The sequence below is a fragment of the Falco peregrinus genome, chromosome 21 (assembly GCF_023634155.1).
Source record: "Falco peregrinus isolate bFalPer1 chromosome 21, bFalPer1.pri, whole genome shotgun sequence".
Classification (NCBI taxonomy): Eukaryota; Metazoa; Chordata; class Aves; order Falconiformes; family Falconidae; genus Falco; species Falco peregrinus.
The window spans coordinates 2,241,348-2,261,600 of record NC_073742.1 but is presented as its reverse complement, the minus strand read 5'-3'; the positions used below and the strand labels follow the sequence as shown (position 1 = coordinate 2,261,600).

Sequence of the window (20,253 nt, the reverse complement as noted above, 5' to 3'; positions counted from 1 at the left end):
CAATCGCCATGGGGCTGCGGGTGCTGCCGGGCCCAGGGGTCTCTGGGCGGGACCCCAGTGACGGGGCACGAAGGGGTTGGTGAGAGGGGCTTGGGGTGTCCCTGTGTCCCGTGAGGGGAGAGGCGTGTGAGGGGGTCTTTGCGCTCCAGGCAGTGGGGAGAGTCTGGGGGTGTTGCATGGGGGTCCCTGTGTCCAAAGTAGGGTGTCGTGGGAGGGGGTCGAGGCCTGGTGGGTTTCCCTTTGTCTGAGTGTCCAAGGTGGGGTGCGGGGGGCTCCAGGCGTCCATAGGGGGTCCCTGTGTCCGATGAGGGGGTAGTGGGGGGGACCCCTTGTGTCCGTAGGCTCCTCGTTGTTGTCAGGCTGAGGGGGCAGTGCCAGTGCCCGAATGGCGCATAAATAAGGTCTGGGGAGGTGACCCCCGCGGGGGGGCTGTAACCCCTTGCCTGCCTGCCCTGTCCCCTCAACTACCACCGAAACTGTGGGGAAACTGAGGCACGGGAGGGTGGTGGTGGGGGGGATCCTCAGCGGGCACCGCTTAGCTCAGGGGAACAGCGTGTGGGGGTGTGGGGCGTGCCCACCCCTACTGGCCACCCCCGTGGGGGGGCGGAGGGGGGAAGGGGGGTGAAAAGGGAGGTGGGGGGCAGACGCCTGGATCCCCGGAGTGGAGTCTCAACCCCCCGCAAAGACAGACACACACCCCCTCCCAAAAAAAGACAGATCGACCCTCCCCAAAGACAGACATGGCCACGGTGTCAAGGTCATTTATTCAGCTGGGGAGTGGGGTGGGGGTCTGGGGAGCCGGTATTGAGGGTCCTCGGGGTGTCCAGGAGGATGTTTGGGGGTCTCAGTCCTCTTTGCCAGGAACCAGTGTTGTCCTCTCAGCTGGTGGGTGCGGGGGGCTCACTGCGGGGGGGGGGGGGGGGGGGGGGCAGGGGGAAGGGAGGTGTGTACCATTGGTGACCTTTGACCCCTGCCCCCCAGCGAGGTGTGTATCATTGGTGACCTTTGACCCCTCCCCCCCCCAGCTGGGCGGGTCGGGCAGCTGGTGTGGGCAGGAAGCGGGGACCCAGGTGTCCTGGCCCTGCCCACACCCCCACTGTCCCCCTGGGGACATGGGTGTCACCCCCTCCTCGCCACAACCAGCTTCCCTGCAGCCCCCCCACCCCCCACCTGTGGGTCCTGCGCACCCTCCATGTGCCCCGCCATCAGACCCAGGTGGCCCTGGTGGGTGTTGCGATCCCCCCGTGTCCCTGTGCCCCCCCCATGGGTGCCGTGCCCCCTGCGTGGGTCCCAGGTGCCCCCCCCCATGGGACCCATACCCCCCTCCATGGGTGCCATACCACCCCATGTCCCCATACTCCCCATGGGTTCCGTGCCCCCCACACGCCCCTGGGGTGCTCCTTACCGCTGTGCCCCCCAAAGAGGCCCCGCAGGACCCCCCAGGCCCAGCGCAGCAGGTTCAGCAGACACTGGGCACCCGCACACATCCTGCCTGGAGCCAGGGGTCAGGGTCAGGGTGGGACACACAGGGTGGGCCAACAGGCCCCAGCCCCCTCGTCCCTTCTCCATACCCCGGTGTCCACATGTCCCCCCAGCATGTCCCTATCCCCACATCCCTGTCCCTGTGTCTGTCCCCCCCATGGTCTCTTCTGTCCCGGCGTCCCCATCCCTGTCCCTGTGCCTCCCTCCTCCTGTCTCCAGATCCCTGTTCCCCCCATGTCCCCCCCCGACTCGCATCCCAATACCTCTGTCCCTGCATACTCATCCTTGTCCTCTTCCCACATGCCTGTCCCCCTCCATGTCCCTGTCCCCCCATGTCCTCTTCTGTCCCTGAGCCCCCATCCCTGTCCCTGTGCCCCCCATCCCTGCATCCCTGTCCCCGTGTCCCCATCCCTGTCCCCGTGTCCCCACATCCCCATCCTTGTACCCATGTCCCCCTCCTGTCCCCTCATCCCTGTCCCCATCCCCATGTCCCCATCCCCGTCCCCATGTCCCCACTCACCACACGCTCCTGTCAGTGCTGTGGGGCTGCGGAACTGCCCTTAAATCCCCAGGGATGGGGGGGACGGTGACAGGGACAGTGACAGGTGACAATGTCGTCATGGGGCTGCACGGCCGGTCTGCCCGGTCCCCACCCGGCCCCAGCCCAGCGTGGGTGGTGGTGGCCTGGGAGGCGACACAGGGATGGGGGACACGGGACACGGGACACACATGGGCTGTAGGGACATGGGTGCCTGTGGGGCATGGGGACAGGGGGTTGTGGGGACACAGCGATAAGGGTACAGGGGGATCTGGGGATGGGGGACATGGGGATGTGAGGACATGCGGATGTGGGGCTAGGGGGACACGGAGCATACGGGATGGGGATGTGGGGACAGGGGGACGAGGGGACATGGAGGACATGGGACAGGGGGATGTGGGACTAGGGGGACATGGGGACAGTGGGGATGTGCGGATGTGGGGACAGGGTGATGTGGGGGCACGAGGACAGTGGGATGTGGATGCGGGGACATGTGGATGTGGAGACGGGGATGTGGGGACGGGGACACAGAGCACATGGGATAGGGATATGGGGACAGCGAAACGAGGGGACACGTGGACGTGGGGCTAGAAGGAATGGGACAGGAGATGAGGGGACGTGGGGACAGCGGGGCTAGGGCAATGCGCGGACACAGGGGTGTGGGGCTAGTGGGACACGAGCACATGAAATGGGAATGTGGGGACAGTGGGAGGTGGGAACAGGGAGCCCAGAGACAGGGGGATGTGGGGACAAGGCGACGAGAGGACATGGATGGCCATGTGACGGCCGGGGGGGGCACACGGGGCACGCAGCACAGTGCTGCCCCTGGCCCCGCCCCTTGACCTTTGGCCCAGCGCGAGGGCGGGTGAGTCACTTCCGTCCCGCTGCCCCCGCGGGGTGGGCGGGGCCTCGGCGGTGTCTCCGGGCGGGGTAGGCGGGATTGAGGTCACGCGGCGGAAGGGGCGAGGCGTCCAGCGCGCGCGCTCCGGGCGGCCGCAATGGTGAGAGCGGGAGGGGGGGTGGGGGTGATACGGGGTCCCCTGACCGCCCCGACCCCCCCCGTGGCCTCTGACCCCCCTGTCTGCCCCCCAGCTGTTCTACTCCTTCTTTAAATCCCTGGTGGGGAAGGACGTGGTGGTGGAGCTGAAGAACGACCTCAGGTGAGGGCCCCCCCGGAACCCCCTCACCCCGTGGGTCGCCCCCAGGGGCTCCTCCAAAGACCCCCCCCCCCCCCAGGATCCCCCCTGGGGCTCACGGACCCGCCAGGGATTCACTCCATGGACCCCCTATGGATCCCCCCTTTAGACTCCCCTCCCACCCACTCCCCGCCATGAACCCCCCCGGGACCCCCCCAGCCCCCCCCCCATGAGCCCCATTTCTCTCTCCAGCATCTGCGGGACTCTGCACTCGGTGGATCAGGTGAGGGGGGCAGGGGGCTGTGGGGCATCTGTGGGGCTGAGTGGGCTCTGTGGGGTAGGGAGAGGGGGCTGGGGGGCGTCCGGGGGGCTTTTGGATCTGTTGGGCATGGGGCTTTGTGCGGCACCTATGGGGCCGGGGGGGACGACTGGGGGGAGGGGGGCTCTGTGGGATATCTATGGGGTCAGGGGTTCTGTGGGGGCTCTGACGGCCCCCCCCTTCCCTGTGCCCTCCCAGTACCTGAATATCAAACTGACAGACATCAGCGTCACTGACCCTGAGAAGTACCCCCACATGGTATGGCCCCCCCAACGCACATGTGGAGGGCAGACTTGGGGGGGGTCGGGGGTCCCACCTGGACACGGATGTGGGTCTGATGTGGGTCTTGGGGGTGGCTTACCTGGACTTGAGGGTCCTGGAGGTTTGGATATGGGGGTCTGGGGCATTCTGGGAGGGTCCCATGTGGGTCTGGAGGTGGTGGTGTTCTTGGGGGGTGTGATGTGGGTTCTGGAGGGTCCCTGGGGGTTGGATACAGGTCTGGGGGGTTCTTGCGGGGTGTGATGTGGGTTCTGGAGGGTCCCTGGGGGTTGGATACAGGTCTGGGGGGTTCTTGCGGGGTCTGACACGGGTCCTGGAGGGTCCCTGGGGCTCTGGGAGGGTTGGATGTGGGTCTGGGGCAGTCCCTTGGAGTCGGGGTGGGGGTGGGGGAAGTGTGTCAGATGTGGGTCCAGGCCCCCCATGGGGCATGCTGACGCGGGGCACAGCTGTCGGTGAAGAACTGCTTCATCCGGGGTTCGGTGGTGCGCTACGTCCAGCTGCCAGCTGACGAGGTGGACACGCAGCTGCTACAGGATGCAGCACGCAAGGAGGCCCTGCAGCAGAAGCAGTGACCCATGGAACCCCTGCAGTCACCCACAGCACATATGGGGACCCATGGGACCCCCCCAGTACCCACCAGGGACCCCAACAGGACACCTAGTGACCCACAGGGACCCCAACAGGGACCCATGCTACCCCCCAGGACCCACATGGGACCTGCAGTGACCCACGGGATCCCCCTGGCCCCCGATATCCATGTCTAGGGGACTCAATAAACCCAATGGCCCCTGCGCTGTGCCAGATGCTTGAGTTCCCTTTCAATGGGGGAAGGGGGGTGGGGTGGCGGACGGGACTTGGGGGGCTGGGAGGGGTTGGGGGGCCCAAACGCCTGGCGCCTTGCCTGTGGGAGCTGAGGTGTTTGCATTTGTGGCTGAGGGTCTCTGGTAGAGCCAAGAACACACTGCGGCCGCTCCCTCAGCTCAGGAGCCAGGCAGCCCAAGCCTTGATGTGCCAGGTTCATCCCTAGAGTCCTTGCCCTTGCTCTGGGTCTGTCCCGGAAGTGAACCGTCTGCATTCTGTGAGGCTGAACAAGAACCAATGAATCCCCATCTGCCTGCATGCAGCATTTAAAGGTCACTGCCAGGAAACAGGGTAATCTGGACCCTGGAAAGCCAGAAGCGTCTGTTCAGTTAGCTCCCATCTTTATGGGACTCAGTCCCAGACAGAAGAAACTTCAAAAGTTAAAAGGGGTGGACTCAAGGGATTTGGGAAAGACATTCGAGGTAGCGTGGACTGTTTTTAATGCCAGGGAAAAGGAAAAGGAGACATGACGCCTCTGAAGGGAAAACCTAAGAGGGGAGATGGATCACTGCTTCCACAAGGGCTCCTGCGGGAACCTACGGTGGCACAGGATGGGGGTACTGAGGAGTGGGAAAAAAGCGGGGTCAGGGGAAAATGACCCACTTCTGTGCAGCCCTGTCTTACCTGCAGAGAGGGGGCACTGGAAAAGGGAATGTACTCAGGCTGGAACCTTGGAACTGGCCCTGCAGCCATCAAGCTGATGAACACAGGACAATGAAACCTGGAAGGGATTGGGGAAATCTACCCTGGTAGAACCCCTGGTTACACAAAGGCTGGGAAACAAGGAGGTAGAATTTCTAGTTGATAGAGGAGTCACTTACTCTGTACTTAATGCTTGTAGAGAAAACCTCAGCCATGAAACTAAGGGAAGTGAGCAAATCAGCCCTTTTTACAGCCGTTAAATTTTAAGCTATGGAAACAATGGGCAACTTTACCAATTTTTATATATGCCTGCATGTCTGATACCCTTGATGGGAAGGGATTTATTGTGTAAATTAGACGTGCAGATAACTTATAATAGAGAGGTGCAACCACTAATACCTGAACCAAAAGCTGTGGAAGCGAGAATTTTTATGTTACAGAACACACAAAAACCAGATTCCTGCAGATGCAGAGGATGCAGTAACACCCTTGGTACAGGCTAGTGGAATCCCAGCTTGGTTTAAATTGGTGAAACCAGCAAAGCTGTTCCAAAATCTGGAACTAAACTGTTAGGACAAAACCAGTAGCCTATTAAAAGTGGGAGGCTTGAAAGGGATTGCAAGAATTAATAACAAACATTTTTGAATTATGGGTTGTAGAGTGCGAATCAGAATATGAACACCCTGATAGTAGCAGTGAAAAAACAACATGGCAAGGAATATAGATTAGTTCAGGATTTAAGAGCCATGGGTCAGATTGTTCAAGATACCAACCCAACAGAGGCTAACCCATATATATTGCTGACATTCTTGAAGGAAAAGCATAAATGGTTTATTGTACTTGATCTAAAGGATGCTTTTTTTCTGCATACCTGTAGACAAAGGCAGGCAGTAGCCAACTTTGAATGAGAAAGCCCCACCACTGGACGCAAAATACAACTTACCTGGATGGTGCTACCTCTAGGGTTCAAAAATAGTCCATCAATATTTGGCAACCAGTTGGCAGAAGAGCTGGAATTGTGGAAAAAGGAAAACCCACAAGGAACAATACAGCAATAAGTAGATGACATTTAGTTGGCTGCAGAGACTCTGGGAGAGCGTCTGCAGATGACTATAAGGCTGTTAAAATTTCTTAGGACAAGAAGGATCTTGTGTATTAAAAAGCAAAGCTCAGGTGGTAAAAATACTGATTTATTTAGATTTTGAGATTTCACGTGGACAACAGAGACAGTGAGCTGACAGAAAATACGTGATCTGCCAAACTCCAGAAGCAAGAACTGAACAAGAGCAGAGGGCATTTTGGGGTGTGGTCGGGTGGTGCAGACTGAATTCTTAACTATGGATTATTGGTAAAACCCCTTTGTGAAACCTCAAAGGGGTCAAAAGAGAACCCTAAATGCCAAGTAGCCTTTAAGGACTTAAAAAAAGGCTCCGATGCCTGCATCTGCATTGGGACCGCTCAGTTTGTCTAAGCCCTCTGAGCTGTTTGTACCTGAATGACAACACCTTGCCCTGGGTTTGAACACTCAAAGACTGGGAACATAGAGAACAGCTGTGGGGTCTTTCTCCAAACAACTGGGCAATGTGAAAAAAGGATGGCCAGGATGTTTGCAGGCTGTAAGCACAACTGTTCTTTTAATCCAAGAAGCCTGAAAATTAAAAATAGGACAGAGAATCATGGCGCGTGTTCTGCATATGGGGATTTCTGTCTTTAGAGCAAAAGGGAGGGCATTAGCTGTCTCCAAGTCACATGCTTAAATATCAAGTTATCTTGTTGGAACAGGAAGATGTGGAACTTAAAACCAGCACAGCCATCAACCCAGTGATGTTTTTGAATTCAGAAGTGAGGGACTCCGAACCCTTGTACTGTGACTGTCTGCAAACTATCAAAGACTTATATTTGAGCAGACAGGATCTAAGAGGTGAAACATTAACTAATCCTGATTTGGAGCTATTTACAGATGGTAGCAGCTTTCTTCAAGATGGGAAAGAGATGGCTGTGTATGCAGCAGTCACAGCTACACAGATAATAGAGGCTGGAGCCCTATCCATTGACACATCAGCCCAGAAGCTGGAACTGGTAGCACTGAGACAAGCCCTGAAGTTAGCTGAAGGGAAAAAAGTAAATATATGGACCAATTCAAAGTATACATTTGGAATAGTCCATGCACATGGGGCTATCTGAAAGAAGAGAGGATTGTTGTCGGCTCAGGGTTCAGCTATTAAATACAAGGAAGAAATTCTCCAACTTCTACAGCATATTAAAAAACTTAAGGAGGTGGCAGTAATGCATTGCAAAACACATCAGTTCGGGCAAACCACAGTAAACGTGGGTAATCGATCGGCTTACAAAACTGCTAAAGAGGTGGCTGAACAAAGCATCCTTGCATTGGTACCACTAAACCAGGTGAAGCTCCCCGTTCTGAAACCTAATTATAGTGAGGCAGATCAACATTTGGCATCACTGTTAAAGCAACCACAGAGAGGGTTGGTTAGTAACTCCCACGGAACGAGTCATTGTTCCACCACAGATAATGCCTGAGATTGTAGAAAAGAGGCATGAGGAAACACTGCGGTAGTGAGGCTATGATTTCTAGTCTTCAGAATTTGATTATATGTGTAGGGATGACTGGAGTAGTAAGGTCTGTAATAACAAAATGCCCCATTTGTTTAAAAAATAATCCCATGAACATGGAAAGATTGTCCCCAGGGGCCGCTAGGCAAAGAAATTCCCCCAGAGATTACAGAGAAATTAATTTTTCTGAATTGCCAACACAAAATGGTTATAGGTATCTCCTGGTATTGGTTGACACCTTCTCTGGATGGCCACAAGCTCTCCTCTGTCGTACCAACAAAGCCAGGGAAGTAACTAAGCTACTACTCAAAGTAGTAATACCAGGGTCTGGGGTACCCATAGGAATGTCGGGATACAGGCCTGCATATTGTGGCAGATTTAGTCCAACAGTTAAGTAAAATCCTTGGCATGAAGTGGAATTTACATATTCCCTAGAGGCCTCAGTTGAGTAGGAAGGTAGAAAAAAAATGAACCAAACCCTGAGCAGCAGATTATTAAAACATGCCAAGAAACTTCTTTAAAGTGGCCACGGGCCCTCCCACTAGCCCTTTTGAGAATCAGAATACAACCAAGGTCGAGGAGTATAATTAGCCCTTACGAGGTATCATATGGAAAACCAAATCGTCTACCTTTAATTGTGTCAGGTTGTACCCAACCGCACATACTGCAAAGCTGAAGATACTATCAGAATTAGGCAATTTAGGTGAGGCTCCCAAAGAAATCTTACTTTGGAAGTCTCAAAGAGGGGAACTGTTACAAGTCAAAGTCACCCATATGTAAATATGTGGTCAAAACTCTGACCATTTAGCAATGCTTAAGGGATATGCTAGCTATACTAACCTTGAGAAGGAGGGCCTGGTATGTTAACAAGGAAGATACGGATGAACATTTGGCCAATGTGGTTGGAAAACATTCAAGCAAGGAAGTTCTGGCCACAAGAGGAGACGAGCTGATAAGGTGTCGTAGTCCACAGCAAGTTAGTTGAGAGTAGGACAAAGGTTAACTGTGGTAGTGGGAGATTTTGTTAGAGAGGTTTAGAACCATCATGAACAAAGAGGAAAGTGTTTTCTGAAGGTGCTGCCACATGGGTGTGGGAGAACCCGCAATTCAAAACAGCCCCTCCAAGAAAGGGCAAGCCCCTGCTTGGGGAGCATGTGGAGTTAGCAAATACTTCACCAGTGCTGTCTAAGGATGCATGCTAGTTTGCATTAGAAGCAAGAAACTTGTAACCAATCCTGTGTCTGAATGAAACTGAAACTGTGTGTAATGCACTATGAATATGCAAGTACTCTACTGCATATAAGGTAAACCCTCAAGTAACTTGGTGTGCACATTGGGTGAAGTGAACCCCTGTGCATCCAGCACTGCAATAAAGAGGATGTCTGTTTCTGAATACTAGACTGGAGTTAAGGGATTTATTCCTGATGTTGGTGACAGGCCCACATCAAGCCCACAATCGCCCTGGAATTTTAAAATCATCTGTTACGAATCCTGTAAAACCCTATTTAAAAAGCTTGCACGGGAAAGTCTGATTGAACACAGTGCACAATCAAATGTACGTGGGGAATATGTTTTTGTTAATTTTTGTGAATCGCCAATATGTTCCCATACCACTATTATTCTGGCCACTGTCTATTTATATATACTTGAGGAAGTCCTTCACAATGGAAATTCTACTACAAAAGTTCTGAATTGCTTTAAAATTCTCACGAGGTTTTCTCCAAGATATCCCTTCCAGACATACTGATACTCAGGTCCTGGACCGAACACCGTACCTGAGGTTGTTTTACAGCAGGGCAGCAAAGTTTTGTAGAACAAGTGAGGCCGAGAGACTGCCCAGACACGTTCTCCTCCATGTTCTCCCACACCCACGTGGCAGCACCTTCAGAAAACACTTTCCTCTTTGTTCATGATGGTTCTAAACCTCTCTAACAAAATTTCCCCAACATCCTCCCCCCTGAAGCAGTGCTGCTGTTATCACGGATAGCAATGCAAAGATATTCAAGGAAAATGGCCACAAACACTTGGAATCTAAAGGTCACAATAAGCAGGAAAAGAAAATACTTTACCATGTACATGAGACTGTTGGAAACTTTTTCCCAGTGCAAAGTGGAAATTTCCAGCTACCTGCTGGAGACAGTATATGGATATTAGATGTCAGTCCTCCCTGACACTTGCTAGCAATCATACACACCCTCCCCTGGAAGATTTCAATGCATCAAGCTCACACGCTACATTACACCTCTGAATGTCCGTGCAAACCTATCGCGTATGTTAACTGCAGACCCGATGAGAATGGAGATGTGCAAAAGTCCAAGTGCCTAACAATGGCCCCCAGAAATTTCCCTAGTGACGCCCACCCACCCTTGGACCCTTGCTACCCACAGCACTCCCCCTTGAATCTCTCCTGCTCATCACGCTTTGTGACAAAGGGTCCTGTAATGGTTCGGCACCCATGATGATGCTCAAAGCACAATGTCTGGCTTCATGAGTGAAAGGGTGGGGTGTGTTTTGGTTTGATTTTTTTTTTTGTTTGTTTTGTTTTTTCTTCCCAGAAATAAAGAATATTGCCTCCAGGAATAGTACACAAAGTTGTAAAAAAACCTTCAGATTTTGAAATAAAAAAATAAAATTAAAAAAACTAGCCTGGGCCTGAGTGCTAGAATGTACTTGGGTACGTGACCTGCACATGCAAGTGTTTTGAGCTCGGTAACCTGCCAAATGACAGGGTAGTTACATAGTCATCTGGTGTATCTTGTACTACATTTTCACGCACCAGTTGCAAAACCTACCGCTTTGAACATCTTCAACCTTGAAAATCAACTCCAAGTCTTGCTTCCACTGGTTTTCTAAAGAAGGGAACATTTCACTCCCTCCAGCACCTCTGCTGACAAGTTGCTGGCTACTGTTATCTCCAGCACCCACAGGTGGTCTCTGTTTTGAGACTAGACGGGCAGATGGGATGACCTAACCTCAAAGAAGCTGCCTCTCCTCTTCCAGAAACCTCGGTAAAAAGACTCACTAGCTAGATGGTAGAAAAGGCTAAGCTTCTCCAGCCAGCCCACCTCATGAAACAGGGAATTAGCCCCTTCCCACCCTTTTCCTGGCCCTCCTACTGAACCCCCCTACAGGCACAGGTACCTCGCTGAGCCCAGGGGTTATTACAGTCCTGTGAACACCTAAAGCTGGAAAAGGAGCGGAATGCCCCGACTGTGCCTTCTGATGCTCATCACCACCATGCAACAGGCTCTTGGTAAAACCCAGCTCTCGCCTTGTTGACCTCTAGGGAACCATACACTTGGCAGCCCTCGTTCTTCCACTCTTGCATTTTCTGGCAAAATCCCTCCCTCTTGCACAGCTTTACGCTATCCAGGTTCTCAAAGGCCCAGCCTCGTCGCCTGTATGCTTCTCTGACATCATCACAAGTATTACACCACCTGCAAAAGCACAAACATCACCTTATCATCTTTACAGCGATACAGAGACACTCCAGCTCAGGATTTGAATCCCTGGTGGATCTTATTTTAACAAATCAATGAAGCAAACATAAGGGACTGACAATGAAAGGTGGTCTAATGCTCCTGAAGGAGCTTAAGCTTCCTGAAGTACTTGCTGAGATTTTGGCACGAGGATACAAGCTGTTTTAATGCAGCCCTTAAATCTGAAGAGGGCTTTAGCTGTCCATTCAGACAGCCAAGTCAATCCTCAGCAAAGAAACTTGCTACAGAAACAACATCAGTGTCCCACAGTTCTGAGCAGCTTGGAACTTCCTCATGTGAACAAAGCATCTACCTGTTTCTATTCCTCCCTTCCTCTGTTCTTAGGGCAAGACTGCCAACATCAGAGGCAGGGTTAACAGCAAACTTCCTTTGTTTCTGGCCAACATCTCGGTCACCAGAAAAAACAATTGTCTATCTCTGTTCCGTGTTGTGCTGGACAAAACAAAAAGTTGAAGGTTCGCATCATGAATCCCTCAAGATGGAAACATCTCTGGGGAAGGATGCAACTTGACAGATGTGACAAACTAAGTTACTACAGAGACAATAATAGCAAAGGATAGTCCAGAACCTGTGGACTATCGTGAATCCATTCTTACACAAATTTGCAGGTAGAAGGAATGAGAAACACCGAATGACACCCGTCATTTGTCTGAGTGATAGGTGTCTGGTCTTTGCTCCCATAAGGACGCAAAGTCTGCAGCAGAAGTGAGAAGGCAAAGTCATAACCGGGTTTTATTCTGAGACAGCTCACAGAACCGTGAAATAATTTACACAGCTCCCCTCTGGACACCAAGTAATCCCAGAAAAGGTTCTGTTTGCTAAGATACAATCTTTGTGCTACTGCCCTTAAACAGGCACGCAGACAAAATAGACAACCTAACTGTGCACGCTCTTTAACAATCGTGAGCGCAGCACAGGCGTACGATAACACAACAGCTCTCACCATTCTCTGAACAGGTGCTCAGGAGGATTTCACTGTACGGACCTTCACAGACATTTTGGAATAAAAGCTCCAACCATATGCCACATTGACTGTACCGATTCAAGCACTAAGAAGATGTAAAGGTTACCGAATGTCCTCTGACTCTGCCCCGTAACAGCTTTCACAGCGATCGGCATCCAAAGCATTTGGATCGAACACCTTTTCTTCTTCTTTCCCCAGTTCTAAGACAAAAGAGGATTCAAAGTGACGAGGCACATCCAGAAACACTATCTTGTATTTCTGCTCTACGCACAGAAACTGTTCTACACATGAATAAAATGATTTTGTGTCAGAATCTGCGCATCCTGCACCCGAAGTTCACCTGAAAGAATGCGCAGGGCCTGTTGAGCTGCAAAGTAAGATCAAGAAGCAGAGTAGCATTTGTCGTCTGAAGAACGCCCTCCACAGAAAGAACCAGCCACCTGTAAGCCTTGCCGGAGCGCCGATCAGATGTTACTTGCACAAAGGCTTCGTTAAAACTTTGTCTAAAGCAGGCCCAAACAGCAAACTGCTACTGATACAGGACCTGTTAGACAAACAACATTTTAGATAGCAGACAGCAGCGCATAGCACATAATCCTGTCCCAAGGTATGTAGGGAACACAGTTATACATTGCTGTGAAACTAGATCACAGCGGGAATCTCCCAAGCGGAAAACTGACACTCAGCTCTCCAGTACAACGATGCTGACAATGCACACACGTTAACCACTGGCTTACTAGAAATCTCCAAGGAATTTCTATCTTTGTCACGATTTTACAATTCTGCAAGTGTCTGTGCCACCTGTGTGTTGAATGCACAGCTGCAGTACAGCTGGGGCACAAACTCATGGAGTTTTATGTTCTTAAATGCAGAAGGCTGCAGAGGGACTCTTAACAGAGGAGATGAGAGCTGGTGACAGCTGAAACCTGCCAAAGGGCAAGACATGCCTCCAGAAAACTCAAACAGGACCTTTGTTTTCCCAAAAACCAAAACAAATATGAAAGGTCTGCAAACTTTGGAGTTCAGAATAAGCAAGCCAAGGAACTGCATGTCTAAAATTTTCAGAAACATGGGTTCTTATTAGAAGAGGCCCCTTAAAAACAGGCTGTTTCGCTCAAATCCTGAAGGACAGGACCAAGTCTGCTGGGTTACAGAAGCCCTCTAAGGCTCACTGTCTAGGCACTGCCGCACTACCCTCTTACGAGCCTCGAAAAGGTGGATTCTTGGATAACTAAGGCCGGGGCAGGTGATAAGTCAGACACTGCTGAGGGGACAAAATGTTATCGGGACCCTCTCTGCTGAGATTGGGAGGTATACCAGGTGGACAGAAATGAGTATTAAAGACATCTGTATTAGCCACAGAAAAAAGAAAGAGATTTTAATTAGAAAGACTGAAACATGCATGAAAATCAATCATTAACCTTGCTTCTTTAATCAAATACTTCATGGTAGTTATGATCAAGCAAATAAAAACTTTCAGGAAAATATACCCATTCTTAAACCACTGTATGAGACTTACTTTCTACAGCTTACAACACTCAAACAAGTTGAAAGTACACTTAAGAATTCAACCAGTATGGGTTTTGATCCTGTAATTACACTAAGAGATAGCGTCAGGAAGAATGCAGCTTAATTCCTACGCTTTGTCAAAGCCATGGTTCCTGCCATTTGAAGAAGAACACCTGTACAACACATGGAGTCTTTCAAGATACAGCAACTAGTAACAGCTTTCTGAATGTAATCGGTAGCCGCCTGTCGAGTCATCTCAGAGAGCACCCAGAGGTACTGCACACAGCTTGGATACTATAAAGAAACCGCAGTACATAAAACCCCACATGCAAAGTTTCGTGCTGTTAACATGGTCCTCGACTTGCATGCAGATATGACACATGACGCTGGAAAACTCGGCCCATGTTAAAAAGGAAGGAAACAGTAAATAATAATAATAATAAAAAAATTAAAAAATTCAATCCTCTATCGCCATCCAATGGAAGTTAATGAGATGACATCCCAGCACAGAATGCAACCTACCATAGAAATCATTAAGCTATTAACTATTTTAATGTAACTATGATCAGGAAATGCCTCCACATACTACTCCATAATATTTATGTATGCTTTACTAAATTTAAGGTTAATGTTAGACAAAATGTATTTTTAACTAAGAAATTTAAAGTGCCGAAGCAGCTAAGTGGCAGAACCAGGCCCCGTCCCTAGCATAGCCCTAATCCAAGGCTGGTTTAAAACCCAGCCCAGTTAATCGGTGGGAGAACAGAGAAGCAACAGATGTTCAATTTGTGGACACAGGTGGTCTCAGAAACACAGGTGTTTCGAGAAAAACTGGTATATGCGAATAGGAACTGCTTGTTCAAAGACTAAGCGTGCTTGAAGGAGCATGCGAGTTAAATCAGGCAGAAAGAAGATCACGATCCAAGGAGGAGCTTGGAACCGAGGCAGACTGGAACAGAGCAGGTGAATCAACTGGGACAGTCAGGTGATGGATTCACAGAACCAACAGGACCAAAGGAAACGCCTAAAAACTTCAGACATTGACTAATGATCTGGTAAGTGTATATAACCTACGCTGTATGCCTTGGTTCTCTGTCACCCACTGGGGGGGTGGCCCAGCTCTGAGTCGTGACTAAAGCAAGCCCGGCGGTAACCACGTCTGTGTGGATTTTCCCTTTACCAGACAATACTGCTATAGTTGCCATTTAAATAACTGACTGAACATCAAGTGCTACTAACAGAAACTGATAATCATAGAGTTTCACAAAGGTGGGTGGACACTTCCAATTTAACTTGCCACACGTGTGGTGGAAATCAAACTAGCCATACACTTTTTCCAGACAGCAGAAGAAATTGCTTGTTGCATGCAATGCAATTTGATCGCTTTCAAAATGCCTCTCCTGGATGAGACTGTTTGCTCCCTGCAAGTTTCTCTTCCTCTCCCTTGATAATATAAGGAGCGAGAGCAACCGGTTCAGACCGAGTAATCCCAGTGGAGGCTGGCAACACAAGTAAGGCAGGAGGCCTACAGGTGTTAACGGAGAATTAGATACAGAAAAGCGGGGTTTGACCCCAGACATTACATTCGTCACGCCACAGCCTCTGAATACAGAAAGGCTGCTAAGTGACACAACAGTAAGAACGCTATCACCTCACTTCTGTGACACCAGGAGAAGGTCTTGGCTTAGCTTACCTACTCACTGTTCAGCTCTTGGCTTAGTTTAGTCTTTCAGCTTTTAAGAAGAGAAAAGTTAAATCTGAGTTACAACAAATCAGCAAATTTGTTCATGCCAATACACAGAACTACACTATCTCCCAGAACAGATAACAAGGAGCTCACATGTTAGGAAAACAAAGTCGGGACAGCATTACTGTTTGACTGCAACACTACCAGAATCGTTCCCAGTTTGTATTAAGTACAACAGTAAGTCATAACATGTAAAAAAACGCAGAGGAGAGGTTTATGTGGCCAAGGACCACTTACTCCAACTTGTAACTGATAAATAACTGAAATCTATTAATTGGGTATGCATTAACACACACAAAGCAAACGTAGGAAGAAACAAGTTTAGGCTTAAGGGTCAAGTCAGCGGAGCCTTCCCTGGAAAGGCTCTTTCCTCTAACCAGCTCGTCCCATTGTCAGCCTCCTAGGATTTAAAGATGCAACCAAAGTCAAGTTCTGCCAGAGTAGCTGCTTGATTTCTAGTAGAAAAAGCCTGTTCACTCAGCAGCTTTGCTCCTGAAATGCATCCATGAGTCCTTGTCCCAGTTTCAGAGGGACCAGGCAAAGACTTGCCTCGCAAAAATTCTGAGTGTAATATATATACACACACACACAGAGGAGCTTGTCTGATCTACCAGTGTAATAGATTTGTGTCCTATAAACTCTTCAAGAGTTTGTGGTGTTTAAAACGCTGTGAATTCAGCCATCCCTTGTTCCCATGAATATCATAGCAGGGATACCGTGATGAAAGACTATGAGAGCATCCATCCAAGAATGGCCAGAATAGCATCTTACCGTGTGTCGCGGCTTCTGGAGTCACAGGACTGGCAGCTTTATCCAAGCGTTGTTTAAATGGCTTGTGCTCTACGTCCTGCTGCTGCTCTCCTGGTACGTCCATGGCAGAGATGCTCAAATCTGAAAGCAGCGAGCAAGGAAAGCGGTCTATGAACACACAAGTGTTATGGCCTGTGGCAAACTGAGGAAGTGAAAAGACAGAATCTTTCAGCCAGCAGGGTAAGAACATGCCAAACCTGGAGAGCACGTACAGCTAGTGTCAAGTGACCGACAGGGAATAAAACACACAGTGCAGCACCCTAAACGGCCCTCCCAGGTACGGGGTTTGGTTTGGTGTTCAAAAAGGACAGTTTCCAACTTCCAAGAAAGCGTTACCCTGAAAGGTAGACGCGCTTAAGGCAAAAACATCTCGACTGACCTTCAGTTCAGCTCCCCTTGACTTGTCAACGTACGATTCTGGACGAACCTAGGAACAAAGGGAAAACAAAAGGCCCCGGTTTCGCGGGGAAGCAAACCAAAAGGCCTCTTCCCCTCGGCTGCTCCGGCCCCGGAGCTGACTGTCACGACACAAGACCAGCCAGACACCTGAGCTGCTGCTGCCTCCCAGCCCTCCCCGGCAGTTAAAAGGCTTGCGGAGAAAGCAGCAGTCGGGGGCGACGGCTGGGGATTCCGCTGCCGGCTGCCTTTTCTTGCTCTGGCCCGCTGGCAGGGGCGGGAAGAGGCTCCTGAGCCACCCCCCCCCCCCGCGACAGCGTTACCGCAGGCCCCGAGGCAGCCTCTCTGCGGCCCGCGGGAGCCGGCAGCCCCAGCCGGCTGCCACGGCTCAGGCCAGCGGCTGGGGGAAAGACAAAGCCCCGCGCAGAGCTGCGGCGGCTGCCCGGGCAGCCCGGAGGCGGCGGCGGGTGGGCGGCGGGGCGGCGCGGCCCGACCCCTCTCCCGGGCGCCGCCGCCACAAGCGAGCACCGGGGCCGCCCCGCCGCCGCTCCTCGCCGAGGTAGCGGCGCGGCTCCGAGAGAAAAAAAAAAAACCCACCCAAAAAAAGGGCAGCCCCGTGAGGAGCCCGCTGACCACCGTCCCTGCCGGCGAGACGAGAACCGGCGGCAGCCCCGCCGGTGCCGGGCCGGGCCGCCCGCCTGCCTCAGCCCGCCCGCCGCCGGCACCAGGCGCTCCCTGCCGCGGCCGAGCGCCGGGCCGCCACATCCCCCCCGACCGGGCCGCTGCCCGCCGGCCCCCGGCCGCCCTTCAGCCCGAGCGCGCCGCCGCACGTCCCGGCCCGAAAGTCTCCCGGGCTCCCGGCGAAGGCTCCGCACCTCCACGGCCGCTCCAGCGCGCCGCGCGGGCCGGCAGTGAACCCGCCTTTCCCGGGCCGGATGCGTCCTCTGCCCCTACGCACGAGGCCGGAAGCCCCGCCCCTAGGGGGGGTCAAAGCCGCTTCTGCGCATGCGCCGCCCTCCGTCGGCCAGCAAGGCTTCTGCGCATGCGCCAAAGCGGGATTGCGTCATCGGCCCGGACGCACGGGGCCGGAAGCCCCGCCCCTGAGGGTCAAAGCCGCTTCTGCGCATGCGCTGCCCTGTTGATGGAGCGCTGCTGCCATCTAGCGAAATATATTTGGGTACTGCAGCCGGCCCTGTTGGTGGAGCGCTGCTGCCATCTAGCGAAATATATTTGGATACTGCAGCCGGCCCTGTTGGTGGAGCGCTGCTGCCATCTAGCGAAATATAAATGGGTACTGCAGCCGGCCCTGTTGGTGGAGCGCTGCTGCCATCTAGCGAAATTTAAATGGGTACTGCAGCCGGCCCTGTTGATGGAGCGCTGCTGCCACCTAGTGAAATATAAATGGGTACTGCAGCCGGCCCTGTTGGTGGAGCGCTGCTGCCATCTAGCGAAATATAAAGGGTACTGCAGCCGCCCGGTTGCTGGAGCGCTGCTGCCACCTAGCGAAATTTAAATGGGTACTGCAGCCGGCCCTGTTGGTGGAGCGCTGCTGCCACCTAGCGAAATTTAAATGGGTACTGCAGTCGGTCCTTTCGGAGGAGCCGCGCGCCGCGCGGGCCGGAAGTGAACCCTCCTTTCCCGGGCCGGATGCGTCATATGCCCCTACGCACGAGGCCGGAAGCCCCGCCCCTAGGGGTCAAAGCCGCTTCTGCGCATGCGCTGCCCTTGGTTTGCCAGGAAGCCTTCTGCGCATGCGTCAAAGCGGGATTGCGTCATATGCATACGACGTGCCCGGAAGCCCCGCCCCTTTGGCGTCAAGCCGTTTCTGCGCATGCGCTGCCCTGTTGGTGGAGCGCTGCTGCCATCTAGCGAAATATATTTGGGTACTGCAGCCGCCCGGTTGGTGGAGCGCTGCTGCCATCTAGCGAAATATAATTGGGTACTGCAGCCGGCCCTGTTGGTGGAGCGCTGCTGCCATCTAGCGAAATATATTTGGGTACTGCAGCCGGCCCTGTTGGTGGAGCGCTGCTGCCATCTAGCGAAATATTTTTGGGTACTGCAGCCGGCCCTGTTGATGGAGCGCTGCTGCCACCTAGCGAAATATATTTGGGTACTGCAGCCGGCCCTGTTGGTGGAGCGCTGCTGCCACCTAGCGAAATTTAAATGGGTACTGCAGCCGGCCCTGTTGATGGAGCGCTGCTGCCACCTAGCGAAATATAAATGGGTACTGCAGCCGGCCCTGTTGGTGGAGCGCTGCTGCCATCTAGCGAAATATTTTTGGGTACTGCAGCCGGCCCTGTTGATGGAGCGCTGCTGCCATCTAGCGAAATATATTTGGGTACTGCAGCCGCCCGGTTGGTGGAGCGCTGCTGCCATCTAGCGAAATATAATTGGGTACTGCAGCCGGCCCTGTTGGTGGAGCGCTGCTGCCATCTAGCGAAATATAATGGGTACTGCAGCCGGCCCTGTTGGTGGAGCGCTGCTGCCACCTAGCGAAACATATTTGGGTACTGCAGCCGCCCGGTTGGTGGAGCGCTGCTGCCATCTAGCGAAATATTTTTGGGTACTGCAGCCGGCCCTGTTGATGGAGCGCTGCTGCCATCTAGCGAAATATATTTGGGTACTGCAGCCGCCCGGTTGGTGGAGCGCTGCTGCCATCTAGCGAAATATAATTGGGTACTGCAGCCGGCCCTGTTGGTGGAGCGCTGCTGCCATCTAGCGAAATATAATGGGTACTGCAGCCGGCCCTGTTGGTGGAGCGCTGCTGCCACCTAGCGAAACATATTTGGGTACTGCAGCCGCCCGGTTGGTGGAGCGCTGCTGCCATCTAGCGAAATATTTTTGGGTACTGCAGCCGGCCCTGTTGATGGAGCGCTGCTGCCATCTAGCGAAATATATTTGGGTACTGCAGCCGCCCGGTTGGTGGAGCGCTGCTGCCATCTAGCGAAATATAATTGGGTACTGCAGCCGGCCCTGTTGGTGGAGCGCTCCTGCCATCTAGCGAAATATAATGGGTACTGCAGCCGGCCCTGTTGGTGGAGCGCTGCTGCCACCTAGCGAAATTTAAATGGGTACTGCAGCCGGCCCTGTTGGTGGAGCGCTGCTGCCATCTAGTGAAATATAAATGGGTACTGCAGCCGGTTCTTTTGGAGGAGCCGCGCGCCTCGCGGGCCGGAAATGAACCCACTTTCCGGGGCCGTATGCGTAGCCCATACGCACGAGGCCGGAAGCCCCGCCCCTTTGGCGTCAAGCCGTTTCTGCGCATGCGCTGCCCCTGGTTTGCCAGGAAGCCTTCTGCGCATGCGTCAAAGCGGGATTGCGTCATATGCATACGACGTGCCCGGAAGCCCCGCCCCTTTGGCGTCAAGCCGTTTCTGCGCATGCCCTGCCCTTACTCCGCATGGGGCGGTGCTGCCGCCTGGCGAAAACAATTGGGTACTGCAGCCCGTCTATCTAACAGACTGCACAGTTTATTATAGGAATGGAATCAATAAGG

At 52.6% G+C, this 20,253-nt stretch overlaps 2 protein-coding genes and 1 long non-coding RNA gene across 4 annotated transcripts; 1 reads left to right on the top strand and 2 right to left on the bottom strand.

Annotated features, from left to right (window-relative positions):
- Window positions 1-745: 745 nt before the first annotated feature.
- LOC129782931 (uncharacterized) lies at window positions 746-2,868 on the bottom strand. The gene is made up of 3 exons (XR_008745033.1): window positions 2,003-2,868; window positions 1,406-1,492; window positions 746-903 (listed from the first exon to the last, which is right to left on the bottom strand). It is a non-coding gene; the product is annotated as an uncharacterized LOC129782931 (long non-coding RNA).
- Window positions 2,869-2,920: 52 nt separating this feature from the next.
- Window positions 2,921-4,557, top strand: LSM2 (LSM2 homolog, U6 small nuclear RNA and mRNA degradation associated). Of its 2 annotated transcripts, none has more exons than XM_055792563.1 (5): window positions 2,921-3,021; window positions 3,113-3,180; window positions 3,409-3,439; window positions 3,674-3,733; window positions 4,252-4,557. In XM_055792563.1, the coding sequence occupies exons 1-5, from the start codon at window positions 3,019-3,021 to the stop codon at window positions 4,324-4,326; spliced, it is 237 nt and encodes a 78-aa protein (XP_055648538.1). In that variant the 5' UTR covers window positions 2,921-3,018; the 3' UTR covers window positions 4,327-4,557. The 2 variants fall into 2 exon arrangements, with proteins under 2 accessions (XP_055648538.1, XP_055648537.1); XM_055792562.1 differs by having other exon boundaries at window positions 4,201-4,557.
- Window positions 4,558-6,426: 1,869 nt separating this feature from the next.
- Window positions 6,427-20,139, bottom strand: LOC106112287 (endoplasmic reticulum-Golgi intermediate compartment protein 3-like). Its single transcript, XM_055792588.1, has 7 exons — window positions 19,945-20,139; window positions 17,633-17,695; window positions 16,741-16,788; window positions 16,323-16,503; window positions 12,402-12,495; window positions 11,112-11,268; window positions 6,427-6,905 (listed from the first exon to the last, which is right to left on the bottom strand). The coding sequence occupies exons 1-7, from the start codon at window positions 20,137-20,139 to the stop codon at window positions 6,783-6,785; spliced, it is 861 nt and encodes a 286-aa protein (XP_055648563.1). The 3' UTR covers window positions 6,427-6,782.
- Window positions 20,140-20,253: the final 114 nt, after the last annotated feature.

Bases quoted from the DNA above. Each gene is read 5' to 3' on its own strand.
- LSM2 (XM_055792562.1), top strand. The intron at 3,181-3,408 runs GTGAGGGCCCCC...TTCTCTCTCCAG, and splicing joins GAGCTGAAGAACGACCTCAG to CATCTGCGGGACTCTGCACT. The intron at 3,440-3,673 runs GTGAGGGGGGCA...GTGCCCTCCCAG, and splicing joins CTCTGCACTCGGTGGATCAG to TACCTGAATATCAAACTGAC.
- LOC106112287 (XM_055792588.1), bottom strand. From the start codon at position 20,139: ATGCGCAGAAACGGCTTGACGCCAAAGGGGCGGGGCTTCCGGGCACGT. The intron at 16,789-17,632 runs GTGCGGAGCCTT...CTTTGTTCCTAG, and splicing joins GCGCTGGAGCGGCCGTGGAG to GTTCGTCCAGAATCGTACGT. The intron at 6,906-11,111 runs GTCAACAAGGCG...TTTAATTTTCAG, and splicing joins AAGTGTATGGTTCCCTAGAG to GCTTCTTGGATTAAAAGAAC.